Source organism: Trichoderma atroviride, chromosome 3, assembly GCF_020647795.1.
Source record: "Trichoderma atroviride chromosome 3, complete sequence".
Lineage (NCBI taxonomy): Eukaryota > Fungi > Ascomycota > Sordariomycetes > Hypocreales > Hypocreaceae > Trichoderma > Trichoderma atroviride.
Window position 1 is genome coordinate 5577163 of NC_089402.1, and position 16480 is coordinate 5593642.

Genomic DNA, 16480 nt, shown 5'->3' on the forward strand with positions numbered 1-16480 from the left:
GTCGTAACTCGACATGTAAATAGATAGACCTTTTTTTTTAAAGAAAGGTTTAATATGAACAGCACTAGACTTGAATAATAGTATATAAAACAAAGAAAAGAGGGCTTAGTTGGCTCTGCTCACGAGCTAACCCGACGAGTAAATCATTCAGAATGTTCCTGAGCAGGCTGCTGCAAGGCGCTTCGTGACGTCCCGTGGCTCCTAGAGCAGCCAAGAACACCCAGGTTTCTCTTGGGAACACAGATTTAGCGTTTGGTTTAGGGTGTATAGTAGCAGTTAGCCACCGACTCACCCGCATTGCCAACATCTTCCATAACATATTTGCTGGCAGTGATTCTATCTAAGCCGCCATTCTCGGGGTGGAACCTAGAGAATATGATCGGCCTGGATGCAATATGGCTAGGTTGGTTGTGGGCTGCGCCTCGAAGCTCTAAGCGTAACACGCCGCGAGAGAGGCCCTCTCTAGTCCCTCACACTAGCCAGCAAGAAACCTTTCTCTTCTTCTTCCGTTATCTTTTTAGTTTAACCTACCACTCATTCTTTGAGATGAGGCCCATTGAAGTTTAAGCAGGCGAGTGCGCCACAGCCGTCTCCTCATTCCGCCGTGACCAATGCAACAATCAGCATCAAGATTCAAGACTTATTATTAATATTATTGGTGTCCAGCTGTATAAAGGTGGGGCATAGCTGAGTTTCAAGTCACTTCGCTTAAGGCGAAAGAAGACGTACCAGGTGACTGGTGGGAACTCATTGAATATGTACTGGATAATGGAGTATTTGGCAACCTAGTTGTTGACGCGCAGGTTCATGGGGTTATTGACAGTTCATACTACATGCTAGAGATATTTCGTGTCCAGTGTTGCTGAGTGTTGGATTAGACGACAAGACGGACTGTAAATTACCGGACCGTTCTTGCGCCTACTCTTTGCAGAAATCTAGAGGTTGCAGCGTCCAATGGGCGTGGCGGGCGATGCATCTCTATCCAAAGTTCTTTCGTCAGTATCTCGTGTTGCGGCGCAGTCAAGTTGCTAACAATCCACTCGGTGTTGGCCATTGACTCAACATAAGGCACGGGACGTGCGACAGCCTTTGCTCGCATGATATCCCCACGTAAGCCCATGAGCCATGGATGCACGGCTGAGACTGATAGTTAGAACAGCTCTTCAAAGTCTTAAGGGCAAAACTTACCACTGACATAATCATGCACAGTGACAAAGTTGTTGCCTGCAGATGATGTAACTTTAATCTTTAGCCCTCCCTTCCTGAGCGGCCTATCGTTTTCGCAACAGCGTATGAGAAACTCAGCATCGGAGTCATCCTCCCAGCTGCCATCCTGATTGGGCTCATTTGCGTAGGGTCGCTCTTCATCGCTGAGATCTCCATAGGTGATATACTCAGCGCTAAACTCAGATGCAGTATGGTCCCTATGCCATGCTAGCCAATCAGATTCCCATTGATCAAGGTCGCGTAGTGAAGCCTCAACAGAAGAGACCTTTGGGTCGGTCAGAGGCAGCGATGAGATCTCATGCCAGGTGCCACTACCGCTGCCGCTGGTGTCTGGTCTGAAGAAGGGTTCAAGCTCGACCACGCTGCGAGAGGTCCTCATGACGGATATCGCGGAAGGAAAGACGCCTTCTAGAGGCCAGTAGAGACGCTTGGCGGCGGGAGAGAAGAGGACGCGCTCCTCATTGCTCCGAAGCTCCTCAAATGAGGGGTGTGGGGGCTCATCCGGTTGGCTCGAAGCAGCTGCCATATATATGATCTAAAAGCTTGTACGATGGTTTTACTGACTGGAGGCTCTGAACATTTAGTCCTTGTGCGGGTAGGGGTGGTTTAAGAAACGCAGATTTAGGGACCAATATGGCGGATATTTACGCTATTACGTTCTAGATCACAGCTTGTTATTGTCGAGCGCTGTAGGCCATACAGATACGCTATAGAGCAATATATCGCTTATAACGATAGAAGCTGAAGTACAAGACAGTAAAGATCGCTGAACCACTAATACAGCGCAAGTTGGTGTAAGGGTGGGAATTCACCAAGGTTCCACACTAAGCACAAACATGTGCTTCCACTTGATGCAAGCTCAAGGAGTCGCGATTTAATGAACAACCATATATTTATGTACACTCAGCTACTTTTAGCTGCGTTGTAGCTTCTGGGCCTAGAGGCCAGCCGCGCACCATGCACTCTTCCACAAATAGCCAGCACTGCCCCGTGCAGGCAAGCATGATCCTGCGCCGTTCCCATACGAAGCCCAGACTTGGTTGGCACCATCGCAGTTGTAACCGGAAAATAACGTACAACCGCCAGAATCTGCACCTCCACCGCTCTTCCACATGCCAGCTATATTAATCGACTGGGAATTACCGGGCATGTTGAGCTGGAAACAGTCGCCAGGGCCACCTCCCTCGTACGCCAGACCGATAAATGGTGTTTTATTCCACCAGCAGGCTACTTCTCCGTTGTAATGCGAGCACTTGGTATCCGTATAAAAGTTGATTTGCCCTCCTTTGCCGGGCGAGTAAGTTGCAAGGATGGGATGGGCCATGCTAGCAACCATGCTAATCAAGGCGATATATCCGAAGTTGCCCATTTTGAGGAGATTCAAGAGGTAGAATAGACTTGGGGATTGATATTCAGAAAGAGTGTAATTATGGTCTTCAAAGCTGGGTGTAATTAAATTCGAGAAGCATTTTTATTTTGAGTGGAAATACACACAGTTTATATAGACGAAACTCTGGAACAATACCCTAAATGTCACTTTTCTATTCTGATAGCAGCTGCAAATTTAAGCGCTTAGATGAGCTCGTAATCTGTAGCGGATATCATAAAGTAGTACAAAGCTATTTAGAATCGATGAGGTAGGATGCAGCGAAGGAGCAGTGAAGGCAGTGAAGGAATAGCTTGCACTTGGTAATAAGCTTACATGTAGGCATAAAGCTCGGTTGTAAGGGTGGATTTGCACCTACGATATTCCATAGCCAGATTGGACAGTGGAAATCTCAAGAGTAAGCCTTGTTTTAGTTTTACAAGGCCAGTAGCTTACTTGGTTCATTAGCATGATGCTATAACCGACCGCAATCCACCCTTGAGCTGCGCGAAGGAATACAGCATGCTGTTCGGTCATAAGAGTGGAGATGCACTGTCATCCTAATTTGCCTGGTCTCATCTCTCATCCAGCTCTGGTCGTATAGAGCCTCTATTTTGCGAATTAGGATACAAATGCCACTAATAAGGTTTGTTTCAACATTGTTGTATGCATTCTTCCTCTTCTGCAAACTCGCATGTGAATGGCTTTCGGATTCCAATGACGTATCGGATATGCATAACATATCTATCGAGAGCAACTTGGATTACCCTACGGGCACCCAGATCTACTAGACTGGCTGGGAAACTATTCTCGGCCCTACCTGTATATTCTCATGAGGTGTTTGGGTCGCGGTTGGCGCAAACGGCCCCGATCATCGTGGTACGGTAATGGGGTAAGCCTATTAACACTAGATGCAGACCAGTATGTAGAAGCATGAGCTAGTCACTCAACAGTTTTGCAAACACGAATATATTATGTATATACGCTGTGCGATTGCATGTTCGCTGCTGTTTATATATGGACTACTTGGACGATATGTTGGCGTTGCTGCTCTTCCCAGCTGTCTCCTATGTATACACATTTGGAAGCAGAATCAGTGTTCGAGGTTATAACTAGATAAAGTCGATAAGTGGGAACATTTCAGTTTCCATCCTGGGGGATGGCTCCGTGCTACTTGGCCAGTTAAGTAGATGACAAATGTGAATAATATAGCAAAGACAGAACTTTTTCTATGGAACATCGCATATCCGAGCTGTCGTTTTATGCTTTACGAAATAGTCTGATCTCCCCTCAATACCACCTCTTGTAAAAAATATACTTCTGGGAAAACATGTAGTGTTATAGTAAAACGCTGATAGCTAGATAAGCCTGGCCTCATAATTTCTTCTTAGTCTTGTGAATCAACACTTATTCTACGCATTAGTCTTCCGCTAGAGGTCTCTATCTCTAGGAAAAATGCTACTATCTGGTAGGGCTATCTGCGATACCACATTCTCACTGTTTTTGTTCGTCGAATCTTATTCTGCAACTGGAAAATTCCGTAAAGCAGCGCCTCAGCAGTCGGAGGGCAGCCTGGCACGTATATGTCCACAGGAACGACTCTATCCACACCTCTCACGACACTGTAGCTGTAATGGTAGTATCCTCCGCTGTTTGCGCAGGACCCCATACTTATTACCCACTTTGGATCTGGCATTTGATCATAGCATTGTCTGAGAGCTGGAGCCATCTTATTGGTGAGAGTTCCAGCAACAATCATGACGTCGGCCTGGCGAGGAGACGCACGAAAGATGATTCCCAAGCGATCCTGGTCATACCGTGGCATCGAGGCATGCATCATCTCTATACTGCAGCAGGCAAGACCGAAGCTTAGTGGCCACATTGATCCATTACGTGACCATGCAACAATCCGGTCCATCGTTGCTCTTAATTTGAAGCAACCGATCAGCTTAAAATATTCTTTGAATAATATGCTGTTTTAACGAACTTACACAGCATAGTCCATTAGCTTGTTCGGCCGGAGTTCGCGTGATACGGCCCGACCGGTAGTCATGCTCTTTGTAAGAGGTGTAGCGTAATGTTTTTGTGTCAAAATGGCACGTCGGTTCGACGAGCTTTGATATGCTCCGAGGGTTCTGATTGGTACGCCATATGCAGAAATGGAAGAACGAAAAACTGCATGGCATTAGTTGTTAGTCTATTATGTAGCGGAAAGTCAAGTGGTCAGATATATGCTTACTGGGGGTTGGAAGCAGGGCCATGAGAGTATTTCTGAAGAAAAAGCTGCGTATAAATAAGACTGATCGCAAGGAATAATAGGAAAGAATATAGGTTTATTTGATATACTTGTACAAGTATTATATATGGTAGGCTGGCTTTTTGAGGCGTCGGGAATTATACACATGTTTACAAAAGTGGAGCAATCGGTATTGGCATCGCTATAGGCCTCAGAGTCTTTGGCGTCGGAAAATTCACTCACTCCAGTCATCTTTATGTCCTTTTCAAACTCTCAGCCGGTGCGACATGTCAACCATACGCAACTCCCATTGTGCTCTTTGCCATCTTCCATTTGCACAAGCACAAAGCAATGGAAATCGCGCTGCGTGTCCCTTCTGCCAGCGGACCTTTACAAGAGCCGACGGTGCTCGGCGTCATGCCAGAACCTGCCGATCCAGAAAGAATCGCCCTTTGCCGCCAGATGCTAAACGGGGCAGAAAACTGCGTGCGTGCGATGGATGCTCGCAGGTAAAGGTCTTGTGTGACGCAAAGACGCCATGTAGTCGCTGTGCCGCACGAAATTTGACGTGTACCTACAGACATCTCTGTACAAATCCCTTGCACCAGCCATCCAGCCCACGACTCAACGAAACACGCGATGCTCCCAGGGAAGGATGTCTAAATCTGACTGCCCTGCTTAAGTGGACGGATCCAAAAATTGTTTCTCTAAGCGACATGATTGTTGAACAGCCAGAACAAGATACAGTGGAAACATCGCAGCAAGAACAAAAGACACCATCTTATGAACAATGGAATCTCTCATTTCGACATCTGGTGGATGATACAATAGATCCGAGGCTTTTACTATTAGGGCTGATAGAGTCGATTCCTGATGAAACAAGGGCATATGGCGACAACTGCAGCGGTAGTCCACCAAGCACACTCTTCCTTTCGCAAGCTTTGGAAGAAACTTCAGGTCATGGTCTTACTGAACAGATGTCACAACTAGCCGCCGAATTGCGACAATTTACTGTCTGCAAACCACACCTCCATCACATTCTTGAAATTGCTTCGCTTGATGAATTCTTGACCAGCACCAATTGCTTAGCACTTATAGCTGCGTACTCACGAAGGCAGTACTATCACCAGTGGCCCATCATCCATTGGCCGACATTCAACCCAGAGCAAGCAGCCTTGCCTTTACTATTAGCCATAATGCTGACTGGGGATACATATTCCTGTCGCCGAAATGGAACCTCTGGCTATGTCTCTCCCACGAGTGCGATGCAGAAAATAGCAGACAAGTATATCTTCAGTCACATAAAGAAGTGCACTAGTTTGGGAGGCCCTGCAACCAATCCCCACGAGGTCCTTGAGCTCTGCCAAGCTGCATTTCTTATGAACTGCCTCCATATCAATATGAACGATATGAATCTGCGCCAACGAGTCATTACAAATCGACACCCATTGCTGATCAACGCTCTGAGACGACGTGGCTTGACAGGGACCATACATGAACTTGCAGGGCCCGGCTTGGAATGGCATGCATTCATATACCGCGAGACGTGTATTAGACTGGTGACATGGACCTTTCTTATTGATTCATTATTGACAGTATATTTCAATCATCCTCCTCTTATGTCGCTTGCGGAGATGTCAAACCCTCTTCCGTGTAATGATGATATTTGGGATGCAGGCTCTATGTCAAGCTTCAAGGAGCTAATGAGATATGGACATTCATCATCACGTATGCTTTGTCTCAAAGTCCTTGTAGCAAATCTATTGAGCAAAGACTGGACAAACGCACTTAAAGAAGCGTATGATGAGCTTAGTACTCAGCACCTCTATATTATTCTTATGGGTGAGCAATTTGCGACCTAACGAGAGAGGAAAGCTGACACTCTGTTCCGTAGCCTTGCAACCAATTGTCTTCAACTATCATGCTTCCCTATTATGCACAGTGGATATATCTATTGTATCAGCTGCGCTGGATAGATGGGAGCCCATTTGGGACCGGGCCATAGACCGTGTTCCGAGTAATCAGCAACAGTGGCTAGGCATTGTCAGGTATAGTCGGGAGATAGCCTGGTTAACAAGGAAAATTATAGAGATTAGCATCACTAAAGAGAGTGGGCACTCAGACTACTTGCAGCAGATTGCAATTTATAGCCCTGTATCAATTCATCAGTTCATTCAACGTTGCAGGGATAGGTATTGAAGATAGAAAGATGTACATACCAAGCACTCTGCCGCAAGCGAACAAAATATACCTCTTGGTCGGTTTACTTAGTCAAGTAGTATTCATACTTCAATTTATGTCTGTTATCTCATCTTGCTGTCTATGAAATGAGTTTCCTCGCGTCGCTTGCTAGGTCAGTATTGTTAAACAAATCAAGGGATATATATACAGCCAATCGGATTGCATTTTATGTTATAAACTATATTCATTGTATAATACCAATTTTTCCTTTAGATATGCATTGCAATACGTGATGCTTGGAATACAAGGTTTCTGTCCTCCTAAAATGGAGTATATCCACTCTTTGCCATATTCACTCCTATCACTGTTGCATCATCCAAGTCCTCGTCCGGCAGACCAAACAAGCCATTATGAAGCTTCTCCTGGTAGATTGCAGGAGAATCAGGAGAGAAGACGCGAGAATAATAAGCTTTGGCTAGGCCCTTTGAATCACCTGCAGCAAACGCAGCCTTGCCGTCCTTGATACGCTTGGCTGTACTCTCATACTGGATATTCCAATCCGCATCTGATGTGCCTGTAACCCGCTCAACACTGTCCAGCATTTCGCGTTGGTTAATCATAAAACTTGACACGTAAATAGGCTTGTTTTGGAATTGCTGCAGTGTCGGAGTTGGGTCGTTGTCACCGTCGGGGCTCTTCTTCAGTCCCAGAAATGATGCGACGGCGCGTCCACACTGTGCCCATGTGGTAGTGTTGATTCGAGCCTGTCCATCATCAAAGATTGTGACTTCTCTCTTGTTGATGTCGAAACCAAACCAGTCAGGGGGACATGCCAAGCTAAATTCGTACCATAAACCCGTCACCAAGACAGTCCATGCCAAGCCAAGGCTCTCAATCTCGGACAGAAGCGGCCTAAAAGCTGGTCCCATTCCAGTTTCATCACCGATGGCTTTATTGTTCAATACAACATCCGCGGTGTAGATGTTGGGCATGAGGTGCGGTATTTTGGCCTTTGCTGCGGCCTGCACAATCTTGTTGTGAGTTTCAGTCCCAGCCGAATAAGCCAATGTGATTATGAGAAACTCATGGCCTTTCAGCGCGGAAACAATTGACTCTTCATCGTCATAGTCCACAAAAGCGACTTTGACGCCTTCCGGGAACTTGGAAGAGCCTCCCTTACGGGTAAGTGCCGTGATAGTATGTTTACCACTCTTAAGGATTTCCTGGGTGATGTGCCGACCCAGTTGCCCGGCTGCCTGCTCGTAGTTAATAGATAGTCATTCAACTTCTGTAGGTGATTCAAACGCACCCCAACAATTGCCACTCGCTCAACATGCGCCGTTAAGTTGGAGGATTGGTTTTTAGCAGTTGTTTGTCCAGCCATGATGTATAGCAGTTTGACTTGTTGCAAGTAACGGAATTGGGTGACTATTGAGAGGTACCAGTGGCCAATGCGTATCATTGAGACTCAAAATAAGACAGCGATAGATGGGATATATATACATCACATTGAACTTACAACCGTATTGACTTGCTTTGTTTTCAAGAATTGTTAATAGGCGCTGTTAATGTGCTTGGTTAGTCAGACTGGACTCCGGATCTCCGAGTTGACAAACATCAGCCCCGCCGCTCGCTTCACCGGACTCCGTGTAAGGTCGCTGACAATTTGCATCCTCTGTTCTATTACTAACACAAGATCTAATCAATCATTTTGTACGGCAATTGAAGACAAAAAGTGCTAATATTAGCGGACTCCGTCGGAGTTTGAGGCACGGGGTAATCGGTGGCACATAACACACATAGCTTGCTGTACAAATAGCGGCATGACTTTGTATATATAACTCTTGGGTCTCCCAAATATACCTTTGAGATTATGACATAAACATAATATCTCCCTGTTATCTCTCTGTGTCCTTTATATCCTGATTCTGACCTATTGACAACGGCACCTTGATTATGGATAATACTGACGAAATCGCGATCCCAAAATGGGTTTCCTTCACCAAAGAGTGGCATACAAAACCATACCCGGATATTTCCCCTAGTCGTAGGGGCCTGTCGGCTACTGGGAAGAACGTTGTTATTACAGGAGGAGGTACAGGCATTGGAAAAGCTGTTGCTATCGCGTTTGGACAAGCAGGGGCCAGGAGTGTCTCTATCCTAGGAAGGCGTCTGGATAGACTGAAAAGCAGCGTCATTGCGATTTCGGCCGCAGCTCAGTCACACACTGAAGTTCTTTATAGAACAGTAGATCTTACCGACCGTGCGCAGGTCGAAGACGCACTTGCGAGCATTACGAGCGCAGTAGGCAAAGTGGACATATTTGTTAACAATGCAGGCGCGCTCCCGCCGCTGAAGCCAGTGGCAAAATACGATGCAGCGACATTTATGCGAGCCTTTGAAATGAACGTCTTGACATCGCTCAACGCCATTCAAGCATTCCTTCCTTTAGCCGGGGCTGATCCAATACTGCTAAACATATCAACCAACCTCGCTCACATCAAACCTATGCTAGGCATGTCAGCATATGCGTCAAGCAAGGCGGGACAGCTTAAGATGGTCGAGCATTTTGCGGCAGAGAACCCAGAGTTGCATGTTGTCAGTATTCAGCCAGGGGTGATTGCAACGGAAATTGCCGGGCCTGACTCTAATGTACAGGGTCAAGACGAAGGTAGGCAGCAGACACAAATTTTCGACTTCTAATGTATAAAGCTAACAGTTTCATGAGTAGTGGAGTTGCCGGGGCATTTCTGCGTCTGGTTGGCATCAGCTGAGGCAAAGTTTTTGAAAGGAAAGTTTGTGTGGGCCAATTGGGATGTTCGTGAGCTACTACAACGTAAGGAGGAGATTCGCGACTCGCGGCTGCTCACGGTTGGTCTGGCTGGCGTCGCCATGTAAGAGACTGGTACTGGGTAGATGGGCATGGACGTGTAACTCAGCTTATGTAATGCTGGTCTGCCGGAACTCCGCTCGGAGTTCTTATGACATAACGAAGTCCGCACGGAGTCCGCCAAGATTCGGTATAGGAGGTCTTATCTGAGTTGTCTAATTTCAGGATCCAAATACTACAAAGTTTTTTTCAAGTGTTCAATCTTTTGCTGGAAGCAGTGCCGAGACCGCCTACTTGGAGAATAGATATAGTCTCCCATTTGAACAACCTCAAGGCGGCACACCCACCCACTACGGTATCCGCAACCTTCGCCGCGTTCGAGAACCGATATGGGCGAGGGGAGAATACAGAAGAGCCTTGGCAGAAGAAAGGTAACGCCTATAAAGATGAACATTAGAGTTGAAGAAGTTTCTGACGTTTATCCCCAGGCGTGCGATCTATGTTGTCGTCGGAAAATACGATGTGACGCCAATGTTCCCAAATGCTCCGCCTGCGTCTTACACGGCACATCATGCACATGGACTCCAGGCCTTCATGTAAAAGCGCCTACTAGAAAGATACAAGATGCGTAAGTACTCTTGAATTGAGGATCCTCTCAACGACGCTGACGGAGGCTAGCATGAGCTCACAAAACCGGCGCTTCGCCGATATTGAAAGTCGCTTAGCGGCTGTCGAACGCTCCCTTCACAATAATCCAGTGCCTCAAAACACGTTGGTGGAAGAACCTAGTTCTCCAGCATCTACCGTTACAAGCAATTGGGCAGGACTCATATCAACGATGTCGCCGACCGAATACAGCGACCATTTCGCTCTGCCACCACTAAACCAAGTGTCTGCGTTGGTAGATAAGTATTTTTCCGACTACAATCAGGCCATGCCTCTCTTCTATCAACCCCAATTCATGCGAATGTTGGACAATTGGTATCGGTGTCCCCATGAACAAAACGAGGCGTCATGGGCATCAATAAACGTCGTCCTCGCTTTGGCTCTGCAACACGCGCCATCTGCTGCAACAGCAACTGATGACCGGGTTTCTTCGGAATGCATCAAGAACGCTCAATCAGTACTGAATCATCTTGTTATCCGAGAGGAAGATTTACAAGGACTACAGGTCGTTCTGGCACTTGTAATTCTTTTCCTAGGTACCTCGCGGCCGCAACCCTCTTGTGTCCTAATCGGTACGGCAGTTAAATTGGCGCACCGACTTAAACTCCATCTCCGAGACGGGCTCAATGACATCAATATCGAGCTGGCGGCTCTGAAGGAAAGATTACTATGGATTACATACATCCTAGATAGAGACATATCCATGCGAACGGTGGAACCCTACGGGCTTCAAGACCACGACATGGAGATTGACGCTATTTCAGCAGTCTTGAAAGGCGATTCTGCTGGTGTTTTATCTCTCCCGGACGATCCCTCTCGGACTGCAAACATATTCCATCTCCGAATTCAACTGGCTCGTATTCAGGGGCAGATGTATGACCTCACATACTCTGTACGTGCGCGAAAATTTTCTAGCGACCAACAACAGGCCGCTGTAGAAAAGTTGACGCACTTACTCGAATGTTGGCGCAGCACTGTTCCTGAGGGCTTTCGTATTGAAGACCTTTCTACTTGTGCGTCGGATAATATTCTGAGTCAATTGTTACCCCTATATCTTGCGTATTTTCTATGCTTGTTTACTGCAAATCGACTGCAGAGTCGCAATTCAAGTTGGATGGAGCGCTTAACAGCTTTCTGTGACGGGATTGTGCATAGAGACGCTATAGCCCTTCCAACTGTATCTCCGTTACCTGCAACGTCGAAGATGAAGTTGCTGCCGACCGACTGGCCTAGCATAGTCCAGGCCGCAAGATCATGCATGAGTCTTTACCAATTCGTCAGCCGCAGCCGGTTATCTACACTCCCGTAAGTCGCCCAAGTGTCGATAGGATATGCTCGTAATATAAAAAGTATGACTCACAAAACCTGTTTAGTAGCATTGTTTGCAGTTACCAATCTGCACTCGTAATCCTTATTGCAAACAACCTGACCGTGGGAGAGCATCTTCTCGATGATCATATCGAAGATGACTCACAGCTCATAGAAGAAGCATTAGTAGCATTCGAGAAACAGGCTGTAGAAACCGGTGACGATCTTAAGCAAGCTCGCGTTCTGTCTATGTGCCGGAGATTGAACGACGGGTCAAGATTAGCTATATCGAGGTTTCGCCAGGACCAGCCCTCAGTGCCCTTTGCAAAAGGGTTATATAGTCTTGAGAATATGTTAGACTAAGCGCCTTTAATGTTAGTACCTGTTATGAAATATCATCACTCTGTCATCCAGTTAGCTGAAGGGTTGATACACTCTTAAGAGGCCGGACTTCCTAACATTGTTTCGTACTCATGTTCGTAGATATTTATGTTGAGACCAGGCCTTTAACGCAAGACATTATGCAGTTGCGCTAAAGTTTCCAGCGTCTCGTTCGCTTCGAGCTCGAGAAAAATCAACATGCATAGCCTCTGCAATATTTTGAGCTCAGCAGTTGGTGCAAGACCGAGTGTCACCTTGTGCCATTTCATATAGCAGGAAGAGGCCACATGCCCTCACGGCATGTGGCGTTTAGAGATTGTGCACAAGGTAGGTCAACTCCGACTGCTCAAGCTGTGGCCTAACAAGTTTAACATCTATTTAAATTTGTGAAACATTTACTTTGAAGATTGTTATCATTGCTATAATAATTAACCTCGACGAAATACTAATCGTAGAGGGAATATTATATACTACAAAAGTCCCCAGTATCCTTTCAGCATCCGCAACAAACTTCTGCCCAAACTCCATTGGCAAAATGCTTACACACGCCAACAGTAGCACTATCCCAAGCATTACATTGGGAATTCTTACACCATTTCACAACTGTTTCAGTATCAATACATTCCAGTCCATTCACATCAATTATCCTCATTGAGAATGAGCCAGCTGGTCCACTATCAAATCCATTAGTTCACTCCTGCAGGGACTGGTCAAAACTCAACGGGCGCCATACCCAACAACCTGGTTCAGGGAGAGTTTTTCATTGCCAGCTTCGAGCTGGCAGCCATTGTCATAGAAAAAAGCAACCTCTTGAGCTGCTGAAAGGTGCATTAGGGCAGCTAGGCTGGCGCAAAACGCAGAACTCGTGGAAAATCGCATGACTAATAAGCAGACCAGGAGATAGTAGGGCTTAGGAAAGTATATTGAATCTGTAACGAGTATAATGAACAAAATAGTGTTGATCATGAGCTGGTATATATACTTCTAGGTATATATAAGACGCTTTGTTAGTTACGGTAAGAAAGAGTGTCCAATAAGAAGCAGATAATGGCTAGTTTTTACCGTCGACACCGCTAATTCAGCACTAGAAATATAACAAATTATCTATATATAGAATGCTGCCGCGGAGATATATCGATGCCGGGAAATAGTTTCTAAATAGCAAGTGGAGGTTTTCCCCCCAATCGCGTTTGGAAACATACAAGGCCACTTTACCTGCTGTGAATAGTTTGTTTACAGTCCTCGCCCGCAGCAAAGTCCAGCGGCGCAGTGCATACAGGCAGCCCAGCAGCGCTTATTATCAAATGGCTAAACGGGCCTTCCTCGAATTGACTACCTAATAGCCATTTCGGTACCCGTGCCACATACAGTTAAAGGCGAAACTTGGATGGATATTATTACAATATCGATTGCTCACTTGGTGGTTCAGCAAGCGCATATATATCGTATCCGTCCAACACCCGTTGCAGAGATGCCGCACGCTGTCGGTACCGACTACCAATTTGGTCCAAATGCGGGTCAGCCTTATATGACGATTTATATTGCGCCTAGGATTGGGGACATCAGCCCACCCGGAAACTCCCCGTAGCAAAAACTTTACAAAGGTTCTCTCGAGCGATGCTAGGCTGGTAACCTCTCACAGCTTAGGGTCGCTTGCTGACAGCAGAGGGGGCTCTAATCCAGGCCACTATACAGAGCTCACGAAGTGTTTGGGCGCCCGCACTACATGTGTAGCGCTTTGGAATCAGTACGTTTGTAATTGCAGGTGCGGCGCAAATGCCTATGTTTACATTACTCTTACATGCAATACTAAGTTGAGGAGTCTAGCATAAACTGTTCTATTACGATTACAATCGATGTGTTCTCCACTGCTTCTAGGGCGAGCGAGCTGTGGAACGGATTCCCATCGGTAGGCCTCGTTGGGCAGATAGCTGTAGCTCGTACTCCAAGTGTGTTGCCGAAAATTACATTTCCGAAATTACAAATGATGACTGGAAATGCCTTGTCTATTTTAACAAGTTCGCTACATCAGATTCATCCGATTCATCCAACCAAGCAATGGAAATGGATTCCATCTAGATTGTGGTCTCATCCATTTTAATGATAACGCTCCCAACTCTTGATCGCCACATTACACAAAATTTCTCTTCGAGGGATAGGTTCAATCAGCAGAACACAACAAACGGCGTATCGCAATAAATTGGACGACATTATTAATTTATAGCCTCCAAGTCTGAAAAGCAGGGGGATATGATTAGCCTATACTTCTGCTTTGGCTTCAACCATGCCCTTTTACCTGCGTTGTGCATTGTCTAATATTTGCTCTTTCCACAGACGTAGCGGTGGCTGCTACAGAGTCTTGTTAGACTTTTCACATACGGCTATATACCTACGTAGTCATAGATCTCCTTAACTATGGTTCGCGAAACACTCCAGGATATTCTAGTTTAAGTAAATGACGTCGTGTGCAGTTCCAGATGGATCTTGATTCGACGTGTGAACTCTGTAAACTGGGTTTGCCATTTCTAATCTCTTATAACACGATTACTCGAAAGAAAAAAACTTCTAGATCCAAATCTTTGTCCTGTGCTTCATGTCTCACTCCGAAAGGAATGTCAACAAGCTGGCATGGTCCTATTGATTCCAGCAACGATTGAAGGTGTTGCTTCATTCTACTTTCGTTCATAACTAATTTAATCGACTTGTTTAATGGCCAGGGCAATCGGATAAATCATTCCAAAATGACAACCATATCTCAATGCCTTTTTGAAGTATTGCGCCATAATTCTGTTCATTTTTGCGACACGCAAAGCAATTTGAAGGAGCAGTTTCCAGACCTCAGCACTCGGCGCTAACCTGCAACGCTTAATAGAAGCCTTCTACTGGCCCTCAGTACTGGTTTGGTTAGGTTCCATATCAGCGGCTTTAGGATAATACTTCATTATGTGAAGATACAGCGTATAGAAAAAAGTGCGAACGAACCCCTTTCCTAAGGGTTGTACACTTGAATGGCAGTTGGACCAGTCAAGCATAACAACATGGATCTTTTCAACGCCAGTGTAATCTGTTGATTGGACATGACAATTAAACTCCGAAACACCGTGCCATTCTGTATATCAAGCCCGAGCTCCCCTTTCGTGCCATGTGCCAGTGGGCATTCATTCAGAAGACGGTATATCCACTCATGGCTATCTTTGTCCGCTCTAGTAACCTCCGGTTTAATGGGATGCATGGCGACTCCGGTTCGGCGATATGGAATATCCCGCCAAGGACAACCGGTAGCTTAGCACCTATCAAGCTCCTTGCACATAAAAGGATCCGTTGGGTCGCCAAAATCCCCTTACAAACATTTTAACAGACAGGGAGGGTGGTTAATTAATGCGGTATAATATACCTACCAATCGGCAGCTCGATGGAGTAATTGAACTTCCACCAGGCAATGCCTTGTCATTTTCGGTAATATGCCGTCATGGTGTAGACATCGTTAAGCAGACTATCGTTGCATCTCTATTCCTAGAGGCTCATGAATAAGCATCTTCTTCTGCGGAAATTGGTGGAGCCGGGCAGGCATGTGGCTTGTTGGCTTGCGGAGATCTACGGGGCTACGATGGCAGTGCATTTGTGGGATTGATGCTTGCCGCGCCGAAAGACAGGTATCAGGCCGAAGGATCGCATGAAGCTACTTAGATTTGAGTGACATGTTTCGTCTTGCGCAATTAGTTCAACCAGAAAAAAAACACATGTATGGACCACAATTCAATACAGTAAGAGTTGAAGACGGCCGCTATGCTATTTATGTATGTCATACAGAGAGTGAATCTTCAGTGTTGCTGTTAAGAATAGGCGGGAAAAGCAGAGCAGTGTCAGTCCATAAATGAGATACACTTTACATGGAGTCAGATAAAGCTTGGGCCATTGTGCGAGGATTCCAAGCTTTTGAAGATAAGGTAGGCATTTTCGCTTATGCCTACTGCAGAACTGTGATCATTTATCCAGAATTTGCCTGTTGTCTCTTATCTCTACTTCCTCGCTTGGCGATCATTATTCAGAAACGGTGTCTTTTGTTTAAAATCGCACGCCAGTTTTAGCCAGCTGTGTCTAATGCTGCCTCAGAGGAACCTTTGATAATATTCTTGGCCTTGCTAAGCAAAGGAGCTTGCGGCGTGAGGCATGTTTACAAACGTCTACATAAGACAAATGCCTATGACCGATGCCGAAGCTTCCCACACCGCTTTGAAGTCGTTTGGAATACAATTAACAGTGCCGGCGCCTTCCCCGATAAGGG

At 45.9% G+C, this 16480-nt stretch overlaps 6 protein-coding genes across 6 annotated transcripts; 3 read left to right on the forward strand and 3 right to left on the reverse strand.

Moving 5' to 3' along the window:
• Nucleotides 1-552: 552 nt before the first annotated feature.
• On the reverse strand, nucleotides 553-1871 carry TrAtP1_007170 (uncharacterized protein). Its single transcript, XM_014082054.2, has 2 exons — nucleotides 1189-1871; nucleotides 553-1137 (listed from the first exon to the last, which is right to left on the reverse strand). Exons 1-2 carry the CDS (start codon nucleotides 1751-1753, stop codon nucleotides 899-901), a joined length of 804 nt encoding a protein of 267 aa, XP_013937529.2. The 5' UTR covers nucleotides 1754-1871; the 3' UTR covers nucleotides 553-898.
• A 293-nt stretch (nucleotides 1872-2164) lies between these two features.
• TrAtP1_007171 (uncharacterized protein) lies at nucleotides 2165-2596 on the reverse strand (the record flags this gene model as incomplete). The annotated part of the gene is made up of 1 exon (XM_066113413.1): nucleotides 2165-2596. One exon carries the CDS (start codon nucleotides 2594-2596, stop codon nucleotides 2165-2167), a length of 432 nt encoding a protein of 143 aa, XP_065969499.1.
• A 2491-nt stretch (nucleotides 2597-5087) lies between these two features.
• TrAtP1_007172 (uncharacterized protein) lies at nucleotides 5088-7128 on the forward strand. The gene is made up of 2 exons (XM_014082052.2): nucleotides 5088-6671; nucleotides 6724-7128. Exons 1-2 carry the CDS (start codon nucleotides 5117-5119, stop codon nucleotides 7026-7028), a joined length of 1860 nt encoding a protein of 619 aa, XP_013937527.2. The 5' UTR covers nucleotides 5088-5116; the 3' UTR covers nucleotides 7029-7128.
• Nucleotides 7129-7330: 202 nt separating this feature from the next.
• TrAtP1_007173 (uncharacterized protein) lies at nucleotides 7331-8394 on the reverse strand (the record flags this gene model as incomplete). The annotated part of the gene is made up of 2 exons (XM_014082051.1): nucleotides 7331-8266; nucleotides 8320-8394. The coding sequence occupies 2 exons, from the start codon at nucleotides 8392-8394 to the stop codon at nucleotides 7331-7333; spliced, it is 1011 nt and encodes a 336-aa protein (XP_013937526.1).
• Nucleotides 8395-8966: 572 nt separating this feature from the next.
• Nucleotides 8967-9908, forward strand: TrAtP1_007174 (uncharacterized protein; the record flags this gene model as incomplete). The annotated part of the gene is made up of 2 exons (XM_014082050.1): nucleotides 8967-9681; nucleotides 9742-9908. 2 exons carry the CDS (start codon nucleotides 8967-8969, stop codon nucleotides 9906-9908), a joined length of 882 nt encoding a protein of 293 aa, XP_013937525.1.
• A 112-nt stretch (nucleotides 9909-10020) lies between these two features.
• On the forward strand, nucleotides 10021-12197 carry TrAtP1_007175 (uncharacterized protein). The gene is made up of 4 exons (XM_014082049.2): nucleotides 10021-10271; nucleotides 10329-10468; nucleotides 10519-11811; nucleotides 11880-12197. Exons 1-4 carry the CDS (start codon nucleotides 10230-10232, stop codon nucleotides 12175-12177), a joined length of 1773 nt encoding a protein of 590 aa, XP_013937524.1. The 5' UTR covers nucleotides 10021-10229; the 3' UTR covers nucleotides 12178-12197.
• Nucleotides 12198-16480: the final 4283 nt, after the last annotated feature.